This window comes from Xiphophorus hellerii, chromosome 4 (genome assembly GCF_003331165.1).
Source record: "Xiphophorus hellerii strain 12219 chromosome 4, Xiphophorus_hellerii-4.1, whole genome shotgun sequence".
Taxonomy (NCBI): Eukaryota; Metazoa; Chordata; class Actinopteri; order Cyprinodontiformes; family Poeciliidae; genus Xiphophorus; species Xiphophorus hellerii.
Genome location: NC_045675.1, coordinates 19,474,708 through 19,500,900, shown reverse-complemented (window position 1 = coordinate 19,500,900; position 26,193 = coordinate 19,474,708). Strand labels below are relative to the sequence as shown.

The 26,193-nt window shown below is 38.0% G+C and overlaps 2 protein-coding genes across 7 annotated transcripts in view; both read right to left on the bottom strand.

Moving 5' to 3' along the window:
* On the bottom strand, positions 1–12,319 carry golm2 (golgi membrane protein 2). Of its 6 annotated transcripts, XM_032560800.1 has the most exons (10): positions 11,247–12,317; positions 9,013–9,067; positions 8,794–8,896; positions 8,197–8,287; positions 7,274–7,400; positions 5,745–5,828; positions 5,165–5,443; positions 4,865–4,984; positions 2,803–2,970; positions 1–1,657 (listed from the first exon to the last, which is right to left on the bottom strand). In XM_032560800.1, the coding sequence occupies exons 1-10, from the start codon at positions 11,571–11,573 to the stop codon at positions 1,578–1,580; spliced, it is 1,434 nt and encodes a 477-aa protein (XP_032416691.1). In that variant the 5' UTR covers positions 11,574–12,317; the 3' UTR covers positions 1–1,577. The 6 variants fall into 6 exon arrangements, with proteins under 6 accessions (XP_032416691.1, XP_032416690.1, XP_032416688.1 ...); XM_032560799.1 differs by having other exon boundaries at positions 1–2,970; positions 5,745–5,825; positions 11,247–12,319; XM_032560797.1 differs by having other exon boundaries at positions 1–2,970; positions 11,247–12,318.
* Positions 12,320–13,021: 702 nt separating this feature from the next.
* The window catches only part of fam189a1 (family with sequence similarity 189 member A1), a 91,475-nt gene continuing 78,303 nt past the window's right edge, over positions 13,022–26,193 (bottom strand). The window contains exons 5-12 of the mRNA XM_032560877.1: positions 20,927–21,034; positions 19,744–19,904; positions 17,137–17,272; positions 16,071–16,232; positions 15,365–15,692; positions 15,187–15,258; positions 14,517–14,848; positions 13,022–13,840 (exon numbers count right to left, since the gene is read on the bottom strand). Of these exons, the coding sequence (XP_032416768.1) occupies positions 13,637–13,840; positions 14,517–14,848; positions 15,187–15,258; positions 15,365–15,692; positions 16,071–16,232; positions 17,137–17,272; positions 19,744–19,904; positions 20,927–21,034 (1,503 nt within the window). The 3' untranslated portion in view covers positions 13,022–13,636. The remainder of the gene's footprint in view (positions 13,841–14,516; positions 14,849–15,186; positions 15,259–15,364; positions 15,693–16,070; positions 16,233–17,136; positions 17,273–19,743; positions 19,905–20,926; positions 21,035–26,193) is intronic.

The following is a 26,193-nucleotide window of genomic DNA, read 5'->3' as shown; positions in this document are numbered from 1 at the left end:
TCATTGTTGAAGCAATGTATTTCAGATCTTACAGTTTCAATCATTAACATAAACAAAGAAACAAGCTCAGTTAGCACAAATGATTACCATACAAACCCAGAACTGGAAAATACCAATAATTTTCATATAACTGTATAATATGAAGTTTTTGTACTTCATCAAACGTTTTAATGCTGTATTTTGAACTTTAACCAAGGTTATTAAAATTGATTTAATATGGTTTTTGGGAAGTTTGTTGTTCATCTTTATTACCATTAACCTGCCAATGAATGCAGAAGAAAATTATTTTTCATGGCTAAAACTGATCAGTCTGTAAAATACTCATGCTCATTACATACAATGTAAGAAATACCTTTGAAAACAAGGGAAAGTAAACACAGACTCTTGAAAATGTAAATGTCACATTTAAACTTAATGGCAAGAGCAAACAAAATTACAGTATGTAATTAGATATTTTTGTGTTAGTTCCTGAAGTTTCCACATTTATATACAGTAACTGACCCTTTGTCAAAACAGCTTCCAAAATAAAGCATTTACAGAAAAATGATTTTATAACTAAACTTGGTATTTGTTAATTCCATCAAGCAAGGCAATGATGAATATTTCTGATAAATACAATATTTCAGAGGTTGTTTACATTAGAAGCCGGGTCAACTAAACCCATCTCGTTAGTGATGACAAACCATCACTCCTACTGCCAATCTGCAAGCGCAACAAGTGACAAAAGACATGAAGCATCACCTTTAATAAAATAAAATTACATTCAATGCGCTTTTCAGTGAGAAATCTTTTGTCCAGGTTGCACAAACAACTGATTTCTGGTTTTACAGATTTCCCCAAAGGTGAGGAATTATTCCCTTGGTACAAATGTTAACAGTTCAACTACATCAAAATCCAAGAGACCTCATTGGTGGAAGCATGTGTAATGTCTGCTCCTAACACCATCCTAAGTATTGCTTAAGAAGCAAGTGTGTTGCTTAGTTTTGATGACTGAACACTTTGTTTCACATGCAGTGGCATTTAAAAACAGAATGAGGAGCACTTCTGGGTCTCTGTCACAAAAACAAAGAGGTTTAATAGGCGGTAAAGTCCTTGGCAACTGAATCTTCCACTCCAGTAAAAGAAAAAATAGTCTTCATTGTAGGCATCCCATCCCAGATTAGTTTGTTTGACGACTATCCCAGGAAGCAGTTTTTTTAATATATCAAGCAAAAGCAAAGAGAAAGTAGCTAAAGAAAAGATGATTTGATTCAAAGTATCGAACTCTCCGAGAACAGTCTATGATGACCTGAAGTTATCCAGTACCAAAATGCAGTGACCACAGCACATCATCCCTACTGTCAAAACTTAAAAAAAAAAAACATTAGCAATTATATAGCAGCTCAGGAGAATGCCGTGTTTAATTTATATTAATAATTATTCAGAATTAGTTTGAATGTGTCAAAACAGTCCATGACACTAAAGAAGTCCGCTGTAAGTGCTTAGACAAGGTGGTGCTGCAACTAATTTATCAGGAGACACCTCGATTGCAGAGGAAGGAAGTTTTTTTAATAAGTTATAGCTGAGTGAGTTTCTTTTCAAAGAATGTCATTGTTTTGATGTCTTTTCCCATAATCCACAGCTCGGTCTCTGTCCTGGATGTCCCGATCGTCGTCATCTGGAAAAGAAAAGGAGGTCAAACCAACATTAGAGATTAATTACCAAGTGAAAGGAAATGTTTAATATTGATATGCACTATAAATCTATGGCCGATATTTCTATAGGGCAGGCTTTCAACATAAAACCTGAAAAAAAAGGAGCAAGCAAGGAAGGAAGAAGACATAGTAGAAAAGGCATAAAGGAGGTAGATAAAAAAATAAGAAAAAAGGGAGATAAGGAAGGAAGAAATTTTCCTATGAGATCAGCATGTATTTTATATTTTAATTGAATAAAAAAAAAAGAATACAAGACAAAAGGAAGAAGGAAAGAAGGTATCAAAAAAGGAAGAAAGGAAAGACAAAAGCAACTACAAAATGGGGAATAAAGTCTAATATCATATTGTTATGCAAGTATAGCTATATATTTACATTTTCTTTTCCTAGTTCTTGAGTCAAATTCCAAACTTTTCCAGACTGATTAGGAACTTTAAGTCCCCAATTTCCAGAAGACAAAATAAAAAGGACCTTCTATATATATTTTTTAAATCAAATGTATACATTAATCATGCACAAAATAATCGGTTATTCATAAGGTAGAACAAGAATACACATGACAAAACTATGTTCAAGTGGCATGTCAGGACGTTTCTTTGCGCACACATCAATTATTTAAAACACTTTTCTATAGCGAAGGAGGCAATGAAAGGAAACAGTGTTAGGAAGCAATCACAAAGAAAACAAACAAGAGGCATGCACTTCAATGTTACAAGGAGAACACAGAAACATTCAGTAACACAGTGAGCTATATATATCGACTGGTTTAGATGTAGGTCAGATGTTTGGTGGGCACAGACAGGTGGTTTAGCTAAAAAGAAGCACAGGCACGATGGAAAATACTAGATGGCAACTGAATAACTCTCACAGAACCGCAAGTTCAAGGGTCAAATTTTCCCTGTATAAAAAAACCCCATGTTTTTTAAAATGATTTTTAATGAACATTTGTACTTATTTTTGATCCAACGACCAGACTCGGGGTACTGTGAGCTACTCTGGACCAGTGCAGCAGGGCTGCAGCAGAATGAGGGGTGGAGGAGGAAACAAGGTAGGAATGGTGGATACACACTGGACACACAGTCCACAGCTCCGGGGCTCAGGCCTGGCTCACCTTGAACGTCTTCCTCCCCACCATCACCATCCTCTTCCTCATTGTAGGCCAGCTCGGCCTGCTTGTCGGCCTCATACTCACCAACGTTCCCGTCGTCCCCATTGTAGTCCGCCAGCTTAGAGCCGTGCTGCGGATCTACTGGGGACTCGTTCTCATCAAAGAACCGGCCTGCAGGAGGCAGAGAAGGGCCTCGTCAGGAAAGAAGGGAAGCAGCGGCAGTCGTGGTGGGAGGCAATAGGTGTGTGTGGGGACGGGGAGAAACCAAGTAATAACGAATGCTTGGAGGAGTGAGTGATGGTACACAGAGGATGAGGTTAATACATGGAGAAAGGTTTTAATTTGGAAGACAGGCATTTCTGAGGAGGAAAGCCTTAGATGGACTGAAGCAACAAAACCATGAAAAAGAAAAAAAAAGAAAAAATAGTGCCGTCTTTACACCGACATTTTTTTTCTTAAAAGAAGAACTGAGTGGTAACTGAAACATCTGTTGAGTCCACTCAATGATAGCAGCGCAGCAGAAATGTATGATTTTTGTTGGAAAAGAGAAATTTTATTTTATTTCATTTTAACCATTTCTCTTAGATACTTTGGTCCATTTCTCAGGTTAGAATTGAAATTCTTAAAACTACTAATTCAATCTTCAAATCATTGAATCACTTGTGCACATAAAATAAATAAATAAACAAACAAATAAATCACTTCTGCAAAAGCTTTTGTACATTCATGCAATTGATAATGTACAATTCTTTGATTTTTCCTACATTTTCAGTTACTTGTGTTGATTAAAATGTTCTATATTGAATAGTCTCAACCTCCACAAGATATAAGCATAAGTTTATCACATACTGTAACTCTTTAGATGAAATATGCTTGAACAAGTTGCCATAATATGTCAAGCATATTTCTATCAGGCTTTGTTTTTCTAAATCTTTCCTGAATTGTTACATTGCTCCCTGGTGAATCTCGACTCTCTCCAAAGTCAGCAAATGTATGAACTATTACATCCACCAATGATCAACCAGTTTTATGAAATAGCTCAAAGATACATATCATGAACCATTGCAAATATATGGTGTATATGGCCAGAGCACAACACAATGTTACATTTCTGACAACAGAAGGTTGAGGGTTTGGATGGGGTCAACAGCCAGAGGGAAGAAGAGGAGGAGTGAGGCTGTGGCGGAGGAGTAAGGAGGCAAAACGGAAGGAGGGGCCGAGGACATTATGACAGTTTCCATCGCTCTAACATCATCAGGTAATGATGCTGATGGAGTTCCTCACTCTACTCCTCATTCCTTAACCCCATTTGGTAATTATTCCCAGCATGGAGATGGAAAGTATGTAATCACCAGCCACATACACAGATGACCCCTTTTGGCTGCCATGGATGCAGCATGTGATGACTTCACAGCAGATCCCTGAAAGTATTGTTTCAAGGGTCTGAAAGAAATTTGATTTGTATTTGTAAAATAAACAATAATAACAATGACTTCTGTGGTAACGTTCCAAAACTTGACTACAGCAGCTCAAGTTTTAGGCACGTCGAAAGCTAAGTAAATAAATAATGAGGTCCAGCTTTTTCAGATTGCTGTCACACTTTTTTAAAGAAAAAGCACCTGGGTGCTACGGACTTTGGTTTCCTTTACAAGACTGAAAAGATCCCTGGCAGAGAGGCACAAGGGAGATAAAGGAGAAATCAATTTAAAAAGGAGGAGGAGGAAGAATCAAAGGCAGCAGAGCAAAGCAGAAGCCAGGCACCTGGAAAAGATAATCTGGCAGCCGTGTGTGTGTTATTTGTCTCCTCTTTTCTGTAATCCAGGGTTCTCTCAACTCCCTGATTCTACTCCAACTCATGTTCACAAAATGACTCGGATATCCACAGAGCAAGTGGCAAAAATCACACAAATGGCACCATGGAAAATTGGATCCTGCTCTGGAGTGAGTTAGGACAAAGACAAGTCGCAAGAATCCCTAATGCCATGAATATGTGCCCTTTAAGACAGAATACATCCCAAACCACCTTCCCCACCGCCAGTTTTAATATTCACAAAATGAAACTCACTTTGGCGGTGGTGCAGCTGCTCCGCAGGGACGTGGTCTTTGGCTCGTTGCAGCTGGATGGGCTTGGGCACCTGGGCGTTATCGTGAGGCAGAGGAATCATCTTCAAATGTTTGCTGTCTACTTGAAGGTCAGAGGGAAAACAAAACAAATCATAACTCCTTCACAAGTCGTCATCAAGAATTGCATTTCGAGAATTAGTTTTTTTCACAAAAGCACAATTTTATATCATATGAATTCTTGAAGTACTTGATTTTTTTTCTTTTTTTTTAAAGATTCACGTGCTGCAGAGTCAGACTGTACCTGGGTTTTGCCTTTGCTGTTCTCCCAGCTCATCTGCCTGGATCCCTGCCTTGTTATCTTCTTCAAACACTATTGGCTTGTCTTCCTGTTTAATGATGACTGGGGGTGCGAGCCCCACTGCTCGGCCCTCTAGCCGGTCCTGCTGGAGCCTGGGCTGGTCCAACAGCATGCCTTGACCTCCGGCACCATCGGCTGCTTCTGGGCCAGGACCAGCACCAGCTGCAGCTCCGACATCAGGCGCCTCGTTCTGCTTCTGAGTGATGGCGGGCTTCTTCAAGGCTTTAAATAAAAATAAAGATAAAGTGAGTGTTTATGTTGCAACATTTAACCTAATAAAGTGGTCTCACCCACTTTTATGTTTGTTATTCCCATAACAATTTAAACAGGGCAGTAAATTTTAGGAGATAAAAGAAAAAAAAACAACTTTAAATGTATTGATAATTGTTTGACTTTACTGTGCAATCAATAGACTCCTAATGATCTGGTCCAGCAATATGGCACAGTCATAATATAAACAGTTGGCAGAGTGTTTGGTGTGCAAAACAAAAAATTGTCTCCAATATTTAGAATTAATTCTTACCAAACTGAACTTCATCCATTTTTCCCACCTCACTGTCTTCAATTCCAGGCATGCCAGCATCGCTGCCAGGTTTGCCCATTTCTTCTGCAACAAAGGAATGAGATTAAATAAAAATAAATAAGAAATAAAAGTATTTAATAATTTTTAACCAATCAGTATATGCAACAGGTGCATAGCAATCTAAGCACCTGGAAAAGATATTAGATTTTTGCTATAGATGACTATAGATGATCAGATTTAAAATGGCATGCTTAGGCCTGTCGCATAAACGATAAATCAATAAATCGCACGATAAATTAAAACTATCGATGTCATTTTAATTATCGGCATTATCGTCTCATCCGGCCCTTTTCTTGTTCTCCGGTGCTCTCCATAGACTCCCCCCTTCCTCATTTCCTTAGTGTAAAGCCCAGCGCACACTACACAATCTTAAAGCTGTCTATTGTCGGCCCATTTTCAAAATCTGACAGACCACACATTAGCCGACAGAAATCCTAGGTTTAACGGTTCGATCGGGTTCGTTCCTGCGGCGTGGTGTCCAACAATGGGCACAAAATAATGGCTACAAGTTCAGTTAACTAATTTTAAAACCGGGCATTAATCAATGCTTTACTACAATCTACCTGCAATGCATGTGGCTAGTGTCAGCGTAAAGTCCTGACTGAATGAAAATCATTATAACCTATTTACGTCACGTTAACAAAGAACAGCTGAAAAGTTACCGGGTTTATCAACTGCGGTAGCAATTTCGCTCCAACTCCTCCTCTTGTCATTTCTATATTCTTTGCATGTTGAATAAACATTAATGTTGTTTCCACATATTATCTCCGATGTCCGCTGGACTTCGGGTTGCGCCGTTTCAGCTGTTTGGGATTCCCCGACGTAATTTCCCCTCAGAAAACACGGAGGAGAATCCGTGCTTTCTGATTGGCTGCCTGTCACATTCAACAGGTTGCGTTAAAGCTCCCAGTGGGAAAAACCCCTGATTTGGATCGGAGCGGCAACGACGATCTACCGTAACACACCACACAATCTTAGAAAGACCAACGATCTAAGATTGTTGTAAGGGGAAAAATAGGAGCAAAAAATCGTGTAGTGTGAACTATTGCATCAGGTAGTGGATGTGCCCATCTTCTCTATTTAAATCTAATTATTACTGAAGGGCAACATAATATACAGACTTCATAATCTGCACTCTTTTGATTGAATGCAGTATTTATTTCCACTTTGGCTTTATGTTGTTTAGTTTTTTTCAAGTGCGTTTTTTGTTAATGGAGACTGAGAATCCATTTTATCTTTGTTTTTGGTTGTTTTGTTTATTTTGTTTATCATTTCCAGTGTTAAATATTCTTTTGAAAATAAAGTGTATCTATCTTTGGCAGGAAATCGCATGCATTATTACATCATTTCCATTAAATCAGTGTAAAAAGGTCTTCAAACAATATTATCGTTTATCGCAATCATTTTTGAGACAATTAATCGTTCAGCAAAATTTGCTATTGTGACAGGCCTAGGCATGCTCAATCTACCTTTTATCTCTGAGTGCCTGTCATGTTGGTGAGTGGCCACCGTCTGGCGCTCTCCATTCACATCTGCACCTCCTGCTTCCCCTGCATGCTTTCCTGCCCCCACATTGACCTGGCCACCAACCATAGACTAGATTACAGAGAGATAAACAAGAGACATGAACAAGTGTAAGCCTGAGGGAAACACGGAAGAGCACAGAATAGAAAGTTTGAACAAAGTAGAAATACGAGGAAACTAAATATTAAAATTATTTGGAACAGTTCTAGCAATAAAAAAACAAACAAGAGCTATATATAAATACTACACTGCTGAATAAATTAGGAATGCAACATGGAGACAGGACCTTCCTATATAAACCTTTGAGGTTTTAATTTTTTTTTTTACATATTCCAGTTTTCAGAGTTCTACAGACTTAATGCTCACTTAAAAACATTAAACACAAAGTTAACCATTAAATACAGAGGTTCAGGTTTTATATATGGGACTGGCATGAACAGAGACTGAGAGGAAGGAAGGAAATAATGGGCATAAATTAGTAAGAAAATAAAGTAAAGACACAATGAAAGTGAGAAAGGAAGGGAACAAGAAAGGACGTATGACATTTAAAGAAAAGAAGAACAAGGCAGAAATAGGAAAGTACAAAAGTAAGATAGGAAAGAAAGACAATAAGGAAGGTGGGTAGGACACAAGAAAAGCAAGAATGTGGGAAAGAACTAAAACCAAGAATGGAAGAGACTACAGGTCACAAGAAAAAAAGGAAGAAAGCAAAAAAGAAAAGAAGGAAAGACATAAGGGGGGGAAGAACGTAGGGATACACTCCAAAAATGGAAAATACTGAATTCAAATTCCAGACTTTTTACGACAACATAGAAAGGCAGAATTACCAGAATAGCTGGAATGTTAATCAAGGTTTACTAAAACTAACCAGTCTCAGCCTTGACACTTCTTTCTCCAGGGCTTTTTTGGCTTCTTCATACTCTCCCTTAAGCTGTGCAATCTGACGCCCACACTGCAAACTGCAAAACACACACACACACACAAACATTTCTATATTATATCCATGTCATTCTGGGTCATTTCAGCATGCTATGGAACTGATTTCATAGAAAAACAAAACAAGGCCAAGTTAACATTGTGTAGATGACTTATCCAAATAAAAATGAGGGAAAAAAGGAGAAGCTTATATTATATTGCTACACTGAATGCAAACAATGTGACTGGGATTTCAAATACGATTTTCATGGAATTAAATTTGTTTCACACAGTACAGAGGTTTTCATTGCTATATTAGCTAAACTGTTACTAATTTAACACATTACATACCAACCTTTGACACGAGGAGCCATCACATTTAAGTATCATGATACTAAAGCTGTTTGAACGCTTTTAAAGCATAATATGATTAAAAACCTATTTTTTCAAAAAGAGGCAAGTTGTTTCCTACAATTTACTTACGTTGCATAAAAAAAGACAAAAAAAACAGGCAGTCACTGAGGCAGATAATATGAAGTGAATCAAATACCTCTCATACTCCAGTTTTCTCTCCAAACTAGTGCTATTTTTCTTCACTTCTCTCAGCTGCTCTTCTTGCTTCATGAACTCTTGCTTCAGCTCCGTCAGCTGCTCTGTTTGCAGCGACACCACCATGCAAACACAATGAAGTTGAAAAGGGGTAAATTTCTAAGAACTGAAACAAACATCAGCTTCAGCTTGACAGCGCCCTCTGCTGGTCTGGTCTTACCTCTAAGTCTCTGCACCTCGGCCATTTGGGACGTGACGTCAGTTTGCAACTTCACCTGTGGCAAAAGGAAAAAATATATATCCAGGAATTATGAAATGCGTTACATTTTGACAACAAGAACTTGTCCAAACAAAAAGCTTACAAGGCAAAAGCCCTCAGGACTCAACAGCTTAACGCTATTTATTCTAGGAAAAGCAAGACGAGCAGGTTTGTCTTGAATGTCTTGTACTGAACAAGAGCCATACTTGGTTCTTTGAGACAAAATACATTATTCCAAAAACCTGGTCCCTAGCTTTTTAGTCTTATTTAATAACTTATTAGATTTACAAGTATAAACTAGACATTAAATTATTTTCGGAGGCATATAACAAAGAACTTGACTAGAAAAAGGGAATCAGCTGAACAATAACTTTCAATAAATACACCACTTGATTACTGTAACTGCAGGCCTCTCGCTTTAGGCACTTCTGTAAAAACAAGGGTGGGATGTTTACATAGGAAAAGGTGGAGCGTTAGTCAATGCAAACTTCCAGCTTGATTTCAGAAACACTGTTGTGACCTGAAGCTCCGTCTCCTCTCCATATAGTGAGATTATTTTAAGCAAATTTCCTTTAATGTAAATTTCTTACCGTACTAACTGGGTTTATAAACAAATTTTTAAAATGTAGGGGAAAATATGCAGTTTGGTTTAAAACAGCATACGGGATAGAAAAATGACCAAAAAACAAAACGGATCTCATAAATTTGTGTATAGTTTCTATTTATTAGAAATTATACTTCTCTGGTCACCAGGGCCGTGCGCATAGCAGCCTCTTTAAAGAAGAAGCTGGGAAAATCTACTATTTGCAGTAGCTAAGGACAACTTAAATGCAAATATTGACTTTAGTCTAGTCTGAAAGGTGTTTCCACCTAAACCACCTGGTTCTTTTGCCTTCAGATGCTCATCTTAAGTTAGTAGCAAAAACTACCAGCTCTAACTTTCTGTACAGACTACAAAGTGGCACAGAATATTACAGTCAGATAAATTAACGATTTGACCACATCCCCAAACCACACACCGAGCGTACTGTACATGATCTGAGCAACTCTTTCTGAGCTTTGTGATAGAAATCAGCAAAGCATGCTGGTGTACAGGTTGAAGACAACGTCACCTCCAATGAAGAAAATAAAGTAAAGACACAATGAAATGTCTTTACTTTTGTGAAGACATTTCACAAAAGCAAAAATGAAAGTATACAACTTGCGAACCATGGATGATGCGTGGCAGACAAACAAAAGAGCAACAATGGATATTTTCCTGAACACTTTGTGGATGGAACTATGCGAACACAGTCAGGAAGCAAAAAACATTATGGAGTAATATATATACTTTTAAACCAAGTAAAACAAATAAGTAAATAAATGTACTTATGGCTTCCACAATCCTTTCTACATAAAGAGAGGATGAGATACTTTCATAAATGCTGGGCTTGAGGACGCCAAGCATTTAAGCGTGCAACGTGGCGATTATATAGAAAAACATCGGGTGAAGCAGATCTCGAGAGAAAGCGGTTAAGGTGGTGCAACAGTGAGAATGAATGAGATCCTAATCAAGGGAACAGACTTTTCTAAGCAACATAATGAAGATATTATGAAGCTGCAAATTGGTGTTGCTCCTGAGTGTGACAGAAACTGAATGTCAGCCGAAAGGATTAACAGGAAAAGCATGAAGTCAGCCATAGAGAACAGGACAAGTTGAACATGTGCAATTTCCCTCTCGGCTCTGAAGGTTATCCTTTCGCAATGTTTCTCTACTCACCTCCAAGTGTCGACACAGCATCTCTGTGATCCAGGAGGTCAAAGAGATACTGCTGTGCATGTACCTTTAACTGTAAACTATGTTCTACAAGTATGTAATCATAGGTCATGACCTAAGATTTACTTTCAGAATATAATTAGGATTCTGTGTCTCTTCTAGAAGCATTTTATTTTAAATAAATAACCACAACGACAGCCTTTTGTTCTGAGTAACACACAACATTTCCATAAACCAAAACCATTTTACTGTGGTTTTGCTCATCGGCTTTTCCTGAAATAGATTTACCACAGTGATTACCTCTGGTATAAATATTTATCCATCCTTTTACTATTAAATTGCGTCTTTACTCTCTCTGTGGACAGTTCTTTGGTGACATCTCTGGTACACGTGTCACGACAGTCAGACCGGGTCAAACAAAGCCAGAATCCAAGTTTACCTTCTCATCTGAGCACTTCTTGATGGCCCCCTCTCTGGCCTGGAGCTTGCCCTCCAGCAAGCTGTAGTCTCCATCCTTCTGGTCGATCTGTTTCTTGTGCGTGTCCACCTGCACTATCAGCTCCGAGTTGCGCTTCTCCAGGCGGCTCCGCGCCGCGTCCGAGCGCTTCACCTGCGTCTGTATCTCCGCCAGTTCGTCCAGCAGATGCCCGTGCTTGCTGGACACCGTCCAGTAGTTGAAAGCCAGCACGCCGACGATGACCATCAGAAAGACGAGGATGAAGGACGGCATGCGGCCTCCTCGTCGGTTTGCACCAAACCCAATCATTTCAAACACATGCACACTAAAAGCCTAACGTCACTACAGGTCGCTACCGCAGCTCGGAGTGTGTTATCCCGATGTAAAACACATCTGTGTACGTGACATGCCGTCGGAAACAAACGCTACAAACACATATATATACACACACACGCACGCAGTCACAAACGATGAAGGCTTTTCACATTTCTACGCGTATCTACTCTCCGTCCCCTTCCGCACACTCGGCATCTTCTCTGTGAACTACGCCCGCGGGGACGTGGCCTGTGAAACAGCAGATGAGACTCGACGTGGACTGCAACGAGGCGCCGTGGCAGTGGGCTGCGAGAACACCATACACCACACAAGCTCCTGCTAACTGTCTCCTTTAGCCAGGGCCACGGTCATTGTTTTTCTGGTAAAACACGACACGTACTGAGCGTTTTAGGAGCTCCTGGGATTGTAAGCTCGCAGTTTTGCACGAAAAGTCCCACGGAGATCCTGGTTTCTGATCTGACGTCGGCGTTAGCTCATATCAAAGTCCAGCTAATCTCGTGACACTAGCTAACGCTGCAGCCACATAGATGCCAGAGAAGCACCAGCTACTGTCGGAGAAAAAAACCCTTTTCTTTATTAAACCTTAAACAAAACCATCGCATAGCAACTAAACGCATTAACAATGCAACCCGGGCGCAACCTTTCAATCTATCTCACTATTCTTTACCTACAAACATCCTATGTTCGGGTTAAGTTAGCTGGAAGCACTTCGCACAATTTCCGGTTAATTTCACAATAAGAGTCCTTAATTGTAAATTCTGAATTTTCCCTTTTTGGGACAGTAAAGATTATTTCTAATATGTCAGTGCAGTCATTTGAAAATGCACAGAAAGCTATCTCATGTAACAATAAAAATTTTTCAAAGGATATCTAACAGTGAGATTTCGTCCATCTATTTATTTTCTTAACCCCGCTAATACTGTCCAATGTCCTGAGAGAGCTGTTTCTAAATGCCAATAAGCAAGTGATAAACTTTACCCTGGACAGGATACTAGTTCATACAGTATTAAAAAAAATTTAAGAATAAAAAACAAGTTTCACATGCCAATTTCTAAGTTAGCTCATATACCATGCTAAATAAAACCTGTCACTGCATTGCAGTTACAGAGTGTACTGTTTTTTTGTTTTTTTATAGATTTGGTCAAATTACTAATATTTACACTATTAAATATACTGTATACTTATTTAATATTATTTATTTATACATTTTATTTTGCTTATAGTTATGTTTGTATTTACTAATATCTAACACTTTTGATGGAGTATCTTGTCAACAAATAAGCAATTTCCTTGGAGATCAATTCTACTAGAATTCCTACAACTTTCATCCCTACAATTCACAAGTTTGTATATTTGTAAAAGAAAAACATAGGATAACTACATCAGTGTACAAAGACAAAAAGAGATTTCTGCAAACAAAAAACTAAAAATGCATATTTTATTGAAACACTGATAAGAATTGTAGTACAATGAGGTAAGTTAAATAATCAACATTTGTGATGTTTTTGAACCACAAAATATTCACCACCTTATCAGAAACATTTCCACAAGTCAGCAAACAATGGCCAGCAGTGTCCGTCCTGTCAGTTCAGTTCACAGTTTTGTACAGACACATTTGTTTCTCATGAAGACAAGAGGAACACAGACAACAGACATTTCTCTGCATGTCTGTCATGGATCCAGGCTTACCAGCTGGGTTATTAGTTCCTCTTTATAAGGAGATGAAATTCAGTAGAAAAGGTCCCCTGAGGGAGAAAAACATTCTTTTATTTGTTTCGGATGAGAAAAAAAAAAAGCCACTACAGACACTGGCAGGCTCTGACGGAGTTTGCTACCATTTTTGCTGATGACTTGGCATGATCTCACAGGGCACTATGAGCAGCATAGGAGCACTTCAGATGCTTTGTACTGCAGCCACACTGAGCAAACAATGATCCCATAATGTCTGGAGAGTTATTAATTACTCCGCAGACATCTGCCACACAGGGCAGCAACATCAGCACACTGGAATGCCCTCAGAGTCTTGATCCGAGTGGTCAGAGAATGGTTTCTCTGCACTCAAGGCCTTGTTCAGAGGATGGGGAGCCCTGTGGGTCAGTTGAAGAGCTGGTTTTCTGTGGGTGATGTTTTGAGCGGCACATAGACGGGGACGGGGAGGAACTCAAAGCACCGCAGCTCTGAAGATGTATGTCCTCGTGGTCCCGTTTCCTTGGACTGCCAATGATGCGCTGGGTCATTACCTAGCAACATGAAAACAACAACAAAGAGAGAGAGGCTTTGGTAAGCGGCTTATGCTTCTGCTGCAATTGCCTCCGTGAAGAAAACTAAGTTGGAAACCTTAATGTGTTAGGGGAAATAAAGTCTCACAAGATCTTCATCATACAATTGACTAAAATTTAAAACAAACAAAATCCCCCACAGCAAAACCAACTCAAACCCACTGAAAAACCAGCTCAGTCAGCAGATTTTGAACAGTTTTTTTGTAGGTCACTTAAAATGGTTCCATAGTACTGTATGTATAGTCAAAGTAAGAAGATCATGGATTGCAATCCAGGATGGAGTTTGGATGTGCCTGCATGTTCAACAAATATGGTGATTTCACAGTTATTAATTCCTTGTTTAATAAATATGTAGGTTAATCTGATTTAGTCTTGTGTTTCCATTTGGTTTCACATTGAATTATTTAGTTTTAGTTAATCAATAGTGCGAATAGCTGAATAATAGAAAATTAAATATTTGAATATCAACTCCTTTTACGTCTTAATTGTCAATTTTCATGTTAGATTCAGTTAAATTCTGAATCCTCAGAGGTAGAGAAAACTCCTCATGATTGATTTTAGAATATTATTCTGTATTCATTTAATAATAATGTCATCAAACATTGCTTTGCACATATTTACAGTCAAATCTGGTTACCTGGTCTATGACATTGGCACTGAAGATGGCCTCTTCCATGTGTTTCTCGTCTGACTTGATCACACACTTGATGTTGTTGACAACCTGCTGGACTTCTGGAGGTAGACTACTGCTGCTGGAGTGCTCCAGGAATTTGGCCACTAATATTTTTGTGTCTTTGTACATCTTAAGGTCAGCCAGTGAGTGCGGGCGCTCATGGGAGGGGTGCGTGTGAAGGGATCGAGGTTTAAGGTGGATGTCCACTTTCCTTCCCTCCTTCTGCTGCTGCTGCTTTGTGACAGCTACATGGCCCTGCTTCGCTCCGACTACTTCTGATGAAACATCTCTTGGGTCTGAGAAGGAAACCATGCAAAAACTCTTAAAGCACAGAAAATGACTGTAACTTCTAATATTGAAGGTCAAACCCTGTAGAGTTTGTTACATTGAATCAAGTAAGGTAGCAGAAAAAAAGGTTAATGTAGCTGACATGTATAAAAAAAAGGCATAAGCAGTGTTATTTATTATTATTTATATAATAGTACATAGTAGTACATAAAGCAGAAAAAAATACCACAAATCAATTTCTTTTTTTTTTTTTTAGAAAACAAGGCAAAAATCATAAAACGTCCAAATTTAAAGAGCATAAATGTCATTTCATCAGTAGATATGTAAAACATTTGGACTCTCTTACCCTGTTCTGGAGAAGTACGAGCTGAACCTGCAGCAGCTGGGTTATTTCCAGTGGTGCAGCCACAGTTCTGTCCTGCAGGGGGAAACAAAAAACTTTACTATGAGCCTCAATTCAGAGCTAACTGATCACTTTACTGATTTCTCCTCTAAACATCCTTTAAAGTATTTTCTGCACGTACTTCCTGTTGGGGTGGAGCAGGAGATGGGGTCACTGGTGGAACGGACAATGCGTGCCAGTTTGCGATACCTTCTAGCTGCTCTGAGTGCCCGAGGCTTCTCGGATGGTGACTGGCCACTCTGAGCTGAGGTAGTGGGGGGCTGTGATGAGGAGGAGGGTGACCAAACACTGAAGCACAGCCTGGGGCCTCGTGGCCGGATGGGGGGAGAGGGAGAAAGAGAGGGAGCCAAAGGGCTGATGGCAGAAGTTCGACGAGTCGGAGCCCTGCACCTCCAGGGAGCACAGGTCCTCTGAAGAGCAGGTCTGGTCCTGGTCAGCCACCTCAGACACCATCAGCGATGCACTGTCAACTGAGGCTGACATTTTCATTAAGTACAAGTAAAAAAGATTAGCTGCAGCATGACTTAAAATCTTTTGTAATTATTGCTCTCTTCTGCCATTTTTTTATGGAATATAAAAAAAATACCGACATTTATTAATAATCCAATCCAAAACATGAATAAAAACGATTGAAATGATTACGTTTAATTAAACAATAAAAATAATTAGTAAATAATTTCATTAATCATTTAAATATGTGTACATATGAAGTTATAAATAATGACAAAAATTATAAAAGGAAAAGGAACAAAAAACAAACATAAATGACAAACAAAAATGTAACTGCAAAAGATGAAGAAGAAAAAGAGAAAATAAAGGTAAAATTACATAATAATATTAACAATGAGATCAACTTTCATAAAATTAAATTCAACGGGGTATTTTGGCAGCCTTAGTTCTGTGGAGATGTTACCCTGTGTGCTGAATCCTGCTGTGGTGTTTCTGTCACACAGACTGTCAGTGGCCTGTTGCTCGATACTGGTGGTGACCTGAAAAAAGCAAAATCATTAGTTGAAAAACGCCTCAGGCGTTTCATATAAGCAGGGATGCAGTACTTTGTTTTGATTGAGCTGTGAAGCACCTAACCTGCAATACTACTGACTGGGCTGCAGAGGGCTGTGTTACTCTATCACACACCAACGCACATTCATTTCTCATTTTAAAGGAAAGAGGCACCAGTTCAGAAAATAACAATTTTGCACATAGAGCTGCATGACAACAGCTTTATTTAAAAAACCCTAAGTAGCTTGACTGATTTAGGATGGTTTTTTTTTTTTATCTTTATACCCTGAAGATGTCACTTAGACTGCCTGCTGCTTATGTATTTCTGTTTGAGAAAAGTTATCCTACTGTTGATTCCTAAACCAGATTTCTATCATAGTTGCTTCTGACTTAACTTGTACATGAAATCAAATAATGGAATAAAATCTTTTGGTATTGAATTACACAAACATTATAAAGGAAGATTAATTTGTTAAATATCAGACAAACCACATAAGTTAGTTACACTTTTTTTCCATTTGTGTCATTTAAACACATAGGTTATACACCCATTTTCAAAAATACCCCAAGTTGATTTCACACCTAATGGCAAAATACTTTATTATGAATAACAGTTGATCTGTAATGTATTAATATACTGCTCAAAAAAATAAAGGGAACACTTTAAGTGTTAAACACCTGTTTAAGTGTTCCCTTTATTTTTTTGAGCAGTGTATATTACAAGAGAATCCTATATTTGCTTATCTGCCTGTGTAAATAATTTAAAAAAACAACAAAAAAAACCTGAAAAAATATTTATTCTTTAGGAAAGAGCCGACTTGTGGTTTTACTGCTTGTTTGCTTTCAGTGTAGACACTAGCTTGAAGGCAGAGTTGCATGTGTATCCCTCACCTGGCTGGCCGGTGTCTGGCCCACCACAGACTCATAAGGAGGAGGGAGGTCAGTTGGATAAAGGGTTCCCGGGCTATTTATGGGCACCCCATAGATGGCGCTGAAGGGGGAGTGTGGAAAGTCCAGATGCAAGCCTCTGTAAAACAGAAACAAGCAACAGATAAAATTCTTACAGACAAATAAAACACCGGATGCAGAAATAATGGATAATACGCAAAGTCAGTCACATGCTAGTAAGCATTTAACTGGCCTGATAAACGTGAATATTGGTCAAAGAACTAAAGGGTGAAAGACATCCTCTTGTCTCAAACACTCAAATCCAGGCAATATATATCATTGCCCTATTCAGATACACCACCTCTGTTTTATATGGTGCCAATTAAGAATAAGCAGCCAAGCGTGCCGTTATATCTTTTAATTACAACCCTATTCTCAGCTAAAGCGGCAGAGCATGAAATACAGCCCGAATTTCCTCCAACTATCTGAGCCGTTATGATGTCATGACACATCCCTGGCCTTCAGTAGGGACACCATAAATGCTTCGTCTGCCTTGCAGATATTTATGGCATAATTGACAAATAGATGTGGCTTTCAGCCAAATAGCATCAGCTGTGGCATTTTAGCTCATAAGACTGAGGAAAATGGGGGGAGTTATAAGGAGGAGAGGTCATCTAATCATCCAGAGCAGCTTAATAGGGGGAAATGCTCCAGCTCTCCAGTGGTCAGAGTGATTGTCACACTGAGATAAGAAATGTATAGATACTGTTTAACTTCAGGATTTTAAAGGCTTAAATGCTGATTATGAAGAATTACAACATCGGAAATGGTAAGAATAAGAATATTGTTCTAGCTCTCTTGGTGAGCGATTAATTATTTATATTTTGACTTAAGGTAACAACGAGAGAGCTGAAGAAATTTTATACAAAAGTCAAATATATTGCAGAGATGGTGTTTTAAGATGACTTAGCACATTCTATTTTAATAAATTTACCTCAACACTGATTTCCAAAAGCTTGCCAGCATTTTAAAATCTAGCATACTTAAAAAAGGCAGAGAAGGAAAACTCCAATGGATACAAGATTTTTGACAACCTCATAAATCTGCTACAGTTTTTGTGTACACTGACCGACCACTTTCCATAGTAAAAATGTCTGCATATCACATTTTTTAATATAAAAAAAAATCATTGGAAATGTAATGCAACATTTAAAGAAACCTGGATACATTTATATTGTAATCTATTTCGTTTTATCCACACACTAACACTATTTGGAAACTGATTTGATCTGGTATTGTATTTTTAAAGTATAACTTTTCCTGATTTTTTCCCCCATATATTATTTAAGCTCCAAAGCACTTCTGGGCCTCCTTTTGTTGTGATTTTAGTTTTATAAGAAGACAAATGTTTGGACTCTCGACTGTAGGGGAAGAGTTTAAACATTTGGATTCATTTATTGCAGAGCCTGGCTGTTTTAAACTAGTGATTCAGCAGCACCCTGCAAAATAAAATGCTGCATCCATCGCAAGACAATTTGTGCCAAAACCTTTTTCTCACTCAGCAGAACAGGCTCCTTCACAGAAGAGGAAATTCGAACCAGGCTACGCGTATAAATGAAGTCCAATTAAATCACTGATTCAGACATTTGCAACTCTGATGACGATCTACTGTTCTTGTCTTCTTAAATCCTGAGCATGTGGCATCTGTGTTTATCCACGATGAATAATGTATTTTAATCTGGCAGAAAGTAGGAGATTTATTTTTGTAATCTCTATATTTTACCCTATATTAAATAAACTAAGACCCACATGTTATTACTGGAGCTTGGTCATGTCTTCTCCCCTTTTCATATTGAAGTTAGTCCCAGCACAGAATTATGCCAAAGCTGCAAGAGGTCTAAAACTTCACAGGCATTCAATATTGAGATTTTTCAGGATTTTCTTAATCTTTAATGATATTACAACAGCTGATGTATGCCTCTATATTTACCTCTGTAGGATTCAATTTCCACTCATGTTTACTATAATCATGATTTGTTTCCAAATGGTTCCCCAGGAGTTACTGTCTTTTACTTCCGCCTTTGCTTCCCTTTGTTGTTCTCCGTCCAGACTCAAATCTCTAGTGTTTTAAAATAATTGCATCCTACTTTCATTTATATTAATGTAATGTTTGAGAACTCAGAGAACTCTGTTCACCCCATCTCAACTGAGATCCTCTATTAACAGTATTAGGCTGCTTTTGACTGGTAAGCACAATCTTTGCATATATATATATATATATATATATATATATATATATATATATATATATATATATACATATATATATATATATATATATATATATTTTTTTTAATTGCTATTATTAGATAGCATTTAATTGAGTGGGCAAACAAAGGTAAAGTTTGCATTACTTTGAATTACTAAGGAATTTGAAGCAACAAAGCGTATCTATTGACTTACTGCTAATCCACAATCTAAAAACTGAACAATCACAACTTGGCTGTTGCTGTTGGGAATTAATCACATTTTTCATACTGGGGTAGTGTCTCAATTTCTAAGCCGATAAATTGAAACGTTGCTATTACACAGCAGAATTATGCTTCTCACCTTTGTCCATCCATTGAGGGGGTGCAGGTGTACTCTGGGGGATAGTACGGTGGTGGAGGGATCGGAGGAATGAACTCATCAAAGTCCAGGGTCTGATGCAGGATGGTACCATGGGGGGTCATACACTCAGCGTTTAAGGCTCGAGCTCTTTGCGGCATGAACTGAAACGCAACGTAAAATGAATCATCAGCAGGCTTTTGTTACATAACTTATTACATCCTTAGTTTTATATTTTCTTTTTGGTTACTTTACTTAACAGACTCCGCACAGTGAAATAATGAGCCAAAATTACATTTATATTCACATCTATTATTCTGGTCACTGTTAAAGTTTATTAAAGAAAATAAAAGGAGGTTTTGCAAAGTTAGCGATATAAACCTCTTACACTATGATGCTGTAGCAGGGGTACAGTCGGCTTCAGCTTAGTTAGGCTGTCATAGATTTTTTGAAAATAAATTGATTCACTTCAGTTTAGTTCAGTTTATTTAGAAAGTGTCAATTTTTTTTAAATGTGTTGTAGATGTGTTGAGGTGTTCTTTATAAAAGTAGTGTTTCCAATTCAGTTATACACACATCCAAATTAATCCTGGTTATCAAACAGTGCTTGAAGTTCAGTGCATTACCCTGCAGATTGCAGAAATAGAAATACATTTACAGTTAAAAGAATGCAGAAACATAGTAATAATCTATCCACGTTTCTATATCACTAATGGACATCCTGTTCTGAATTAGGAACTCATTTACAATATTATTTGCAATTGCTGAATAACATAACACTCCATTCCTGAATACTTTTTTATCCCGACTTTTAGTCTGTTTTCTTTATAGTAATGCCTCTGAATCTGTGCTCTGCTATAACACTTGGTTTCAACATGACAGAGCCCAGAACTCTGGGTTTGTCAGGCTGGATTCAAAATAAAGCATGACTAGTGATTTCCAGTCTCCGTAGAATGTTGTCAAACAAAACATGTAGCCACAGGCAGCAATTTAAATATTTAAACTTGTTTAAGCAGGCATAAAATTCCCAGGATGAAATCTGTAGCGGGTTCTTGCATCACAAGCTACAGCAGTTAACTACATGATGACAACAGCGCTCTACCTGATGAGTAGCGGGTATGTTCGGAGATATGAAATAACAGTTGTTGGGAATTTTTTTTTTTACCCGCCTTTCCATCCCTCTTACCATCTGCAGTACATCAGTCGACACCATCTGCATGCAGCACATTGCGGTAGCAAGAGCACACACAATGGTGGAGATGACATTAAGGGCACAGACGCTGAACAGCAGCTCCTAAAGGAGACGAGACAGAGGAGGAGACTGTTAGAGGAGAAGAAAACAAAAAGGAGAGAGGGAAATTATGAGACTAAAGATGAGAGGAATTTGTAGAAAACAGCTGGGGAAAAAAAGCTAAGAAAGACCTGATTTCTTTAACTGATAAAATAAGAAAAAGGATGTCTGTTTGTTTTTTGTTTTTTTTAATATATTTAAATTAGCAGTTAGTTAATCTGTAACTACATATTTATGTGTAAGCTGGTGAAGCACAAGTCTAACACCATTAAAAAGACTAACAAAACTGTCCTTTCTGTTAGCTCTTTGAGAGATAAATGCATTTAAATATAAAATCAAATATTTACATAGCCTGCACAAAAAAAAACACAACCCATTTTTGCCTAAGCTTTAGCTTCATGGCTGATGCCTTAGGATGTTCCTCTAAACACTGCTTAACTTTTGCTTGCTAATGATGATATGTATTTTGGCCAGTGTTTACTAGTCCTTCTACAATAATGCACCTCCACACCATGACACTGTCACTTTTAAACTTAACAGCATAATGTTCTCATGCTTGCAAGTTTCCCCGTTTCCTTCAAAAGGTAACAAATGTCTTTATCAGCTAACGCTTCCATTTTATTTACATCACATCACATACCTGTGTTCTGATGTTTTTAAGAACTGAAATATTTGTCCTTGATTGCCCTTGCAAACTTTAATTGTTTTTTTTTCTTCTGTCGCCTGTGTCGGTTTCACAGTTTGACCAGTCTCAAGGTCTTTTGCTTTTGTTCTGGGGTAGAACAGCACATTCATTTCTAGGACACAGAATCCGCCTTCTCCCTGACAGCTGGACACTCACATGGTGATAACGGTTGTGTATAATTGTTTGAAGAGATGAATGTTGTCCCCCTTTGGCATCTGGCAATTGTATCCATGGTTGAACCAGACTTGTGGAGGTCCACATTTGTCACCCTGATGTATTTTCTTTTTAAATTATGTAACAAAGGAGAAGTGCGTCTGATGTGTTGCCATATAATACATCCACAGATGTGCCTCGTTTTAACTCAAATGTTGTGAATTAACCTTTTACCAGTTTATAGAGCCATAACTTTGGCTTTAGTCTGTTTTCAACTATGAGTGCCCCAGTCTTTAAAACATATCTGGGTTTTGTTTAAATTCACCTATAAACCTGTCATAATTTAAAAGAGAAGAATATAATAGAACTATTCTTTATTGATTGCAAATTGCTGCCAGCATGAGGAACATGACTGTAACATCTTTCCAGAGAATAATTTAATTTCGCTCTTACATTTGTGAACAGTCCTCTAAACTAAAACTCACCAATATATGCCCTGCACATATTTTTTCCAGAGTAATTTGGCTTTCGTTTATAGTGATATTATGTCCATCAGACAACCTTAAAACATTTTCAGTGTCTTCTCACTCATGTCCACTGTTCAGATCACCCAGTAAAGATTTCAAGTTTCTTTGGAAATATGTGTATTTTTGAAGATTCGTTTTAGAATAACTCACATTGCAAAGCTTTTTTCACTCCACATCTATTAGTTTGTTGTTAATCCTGAACAGATTTTGTGTTGGAAGAATGTCTGGGAGACTTATGGACATTACATCAGTCTGTCTGACATTTCAAGCCAAGCTGTTAATAACAACTGCTGTTAGGGCTGTCACTACTTTCACTTTAAGTTTCAGTTAATATGCTCTCCTCAATTGACAGACTAATAGAGGCTTTAATTTCTATAATGGTAAGTATATCTCTCTACACTTATGTACTTTATGCAGCATTAATGCTGACCAAACATTCAGCATCTACAAAGGAAGCGACAGTCCTGAGGCTCCAGCTTCAACTGATGTCAAATGCATTACCCTTGGATTTACAGTGACCAGTCAACCCTAATTTACAAGGACAGGACAGCCACTTTCACCAAGGGAATGCTACGCAGAACCAGTTTTCTTTCTGAACCTATGCCAGAGGTTGAATTGCTTTTTTGCTGGGTTACTCTGGCACCTAAACCTTAAATAGCTGAGAGGTTTAAGTACCTTCTCTCACTTCTTCTAAAGCGAAAGAAGAACGAATAAGAGATTTATAGGCAGATAAATACATAGTCTTTAGTGATGCAGACACTGCTGCAGCAGCCAAGAGAGAACTAAGACGTAATGCAAAGCTCTCAAGGTCCTGGCCAAACACATAATCTTATTGCCTCATACTATTCACTACAACTAAGACTGCTGAAACAAGCAGCAGAAACGATCTTCCTCCGAACAGTGTTAAGGCTCATCCTTACAGATAAGCTAAGGAGACTTAAGCAGAGGGAACTGAGGCTCTTCTACACCAAAAAGAGGCGCCGAAGGTGTTGGGCTGCCAATCAAACACTTCCTGAGTGAAGAATTGTGGGCATGTTTAAGCTGGATGAGGCTCTGCAGAGATTCAGGACAGAAAACAAAAATGGGAATGTTTCAGGATAGTCCTAAAGAGTTAAGAGAGGTTTGACTCCTGTTCCCCCTGAGTCATTTAAGGAAAGTGTTATTTTTTAGATATCTGCACCCATGGTGTGATGATAGGTGGTATGAATATAGATTTGGATTGGGAGTTGGAACTGTGGAGTCATAGAAATAAAAAAAGGATTTTTTTTCTCATATTGACCTCCTGCCTAATGTGGCTACAACCCCATGGTGACAGACTGAGGAGAGGACTTAATTACTTTTTCACATCACTGATACTCAACTGCTGCCTCTCGAACCGTGAGGTTCTGGACCGAATGTCTCAATTAGTTTTTCCTTCAAGCGTCTGGAAACACATCACACTGACTAAGTGAGCCCTGTTCTTTTCCAATCAGTGTGAAGATATACTCGTTTTGCAGGCAGTCGTGTTAATTTCCCCCCCATTTGTGAATCAGCTCTTCAGAGCCTCTGAGAGAAAGCCCTGAATGTCGTTCAGGAAGAGACAGCAGAGATCTGTTTTATCAGAAAAAAAAACTTTCAGAAATTTTCTAACATCTGAAGGATATCCTTGTGATGCTATATCCTATGCCGTACTAACAGTGTTTTCTGACAGTCAATATCAACTTTTTTTTTTGGACATTTTGAGATACAACAGGGCTTCAACTGAGTCAAACAGTTCAGACAAGCATCCGTAAACCTCAGTAGCCCATCATCTGGGCTCTGCTTCTGCTGTTTTTCTTCCACTGGTCTCTTTCCTGCAACCTGCAAACATGAGTTTTTGTATCTGTTTAGCTTTGCTGTTTTGAAAGTGCTAGGAAATTATATTTCTCCCCTGATTTTGCCTTTATTGCACCGTTACATGTTTCAAATCATAATGCAAATTTGTCAGACAAAAATATCCTTACTAAGTACAAAAAACAGATAACGAGGATCTGAAAAAAGTTATTCAATATATTTCTGATATAAAATTTCAGTGATTATCAATATTTTGGAAAGCTAAGTTTTAATTGGAGGCCTGTCTCACAAACAGAATTAATAAAGTACTTAAATATAACCTCTCTGACAACATAATGTAGCCTGAAAGATTTTTAAAAAATGCTACAATCTAAAGCGATTCAATTACAAATGACAAATTGTTGTCTTCTGTTGTTGAAGCCAGCTCACTAAAATTAATCCAAGAGCTCATAATGAATCATCCTGGGTGTCAAAGCACATCTAAAGCACTGCCAGCCTCATTTGCCTTGGTTAAAATAATGTTTGTGATCCAACAATAAAAAAGAGACCAGGCAGAAATGGCCAAAACAACAACAAAAAAACATGTCTTCATAAAAGATCTTTAAAAAATTCACTTTAAGCTCAATATTATTTACGTTTTGTAGCAGGACAAAGATCCAAACGCACCAGCAAGTCAACTTCTAAATGGCCTCACTTATTTTTCCACATTGGGACAGATTTGTTTTCATAGCTTCTCGCCCTTCATAATCATCATCTAAAAAATGCATTTTGTACTAACTCTGATTTTTCTTGTCTGATTTTAATTTAGGTTTGAGAGGACATCGATAATAAGGCCTTATAAAACATTCCAGTACAAAACCAAAGAGAAAGTGCTGAAATTCGTTTCACCAAAACTGCTTAATATGTGTGCTAACTGAATATTTAACCTCTGAAAAATATTTTGCCCTTAGGTCAACCAGAGTAAGGTTATACATCTGCCTCTTAACAGGAAACCAGAAATTACCTCAATACCACCTCTCACGAATGATTTACAGCCCCAGGCAGAGTAATGAAATGAAAAAAAAGACTGGATGGAAATTAAATATGTCTGTGGAGAATGAATGGCACATATCCCTAGCAATGTGATATGCTTTCATAAATGTAAGAGAGCCACTTAAAGAGGAGAGAAGCTGTAGAGAAATGAGACACTAAGTCTACATCGTCTACAGCTTCGTCTTGCTTTCATTTAAATCAGATTTCTTTTTTTGTATGCTACAGAAAAGAACAACACTGCAGATGAGTTCATCACAATCAGACGTCTAACAGCATCTGAAATGAAAATTGACTCCTGGGACTTGCATATGACACCTTCTCTTAGATATAACTCAATATGTCTGACTGCTCCGGTGCTTAATAAAGCTTTATAGCACCAATTCCCCATTTCTTTAATGAGTTATGACCATAGTGATGAATGTGCTCGATCTTTCCTCCTTTCATAAGCATTTTTCACCTGAAGAAGTCTTTTGATTTGGTTGTCAATGTTTTATAATCAATCAGGGGTGTAAAATTAACGGATATGATTGTCATTATCCATTAGGGGCAGACTGCTTCACACTGTATTTTATTCCTGCAGACACCAGGAGAGATAAGATATTCCACCTAGGTCACGAACTGCTAAAGTACAGACAGTCTGAAAATGCAGTGAATGCTAAAACATCTGCCTTCTGGGGAAGAAATACATATGCTTTACAACTCTCTCTAATTGGAGAATGAGCTGTCACGTTGTTGAACAAAAACTACACATAAAAAAAAAATATTGGAAAGCATTTTTCCATGAGTCTATCTAGAGAAGTAAAGTCTTATGACTCTCATTCGCTGAAGTTCAATTTAGCATAATTTTTGTACATTAAAATGTTTATGGTAAATACAAAGTTTTAGGTAGATGATATTTGCAGATAAGATTTCCTAACTATTTTTGGTGAAAATCTAAGAAAATGACATTCAAT

Excerpts from the sequence above, each read along its gene's own strand:
- golm2 (XM_032560797.1), bottom strand. The coding sequence starts at position 11,573 with ATGATTGGGTTTGGTGCAAACCGACGAGGAGGCCGCATGCCGTCCTTC. Across the intron at positions 8,288-8,793 it reads AGAAAACTGGAGTATGAGAG|TTTGCAGTGTGGGCGTCAGA; the intron begins GTATTTGATTCA and ends TGTGTTTTGCAG. Across the intron at positions 4,985-5,164 it reads ACAGCAAAGGCAAAACCCAG|TAGACAGCAAACATTTGAAG; the intron begins GTACAGTCTGAC and ends CTGACCTTCAAG.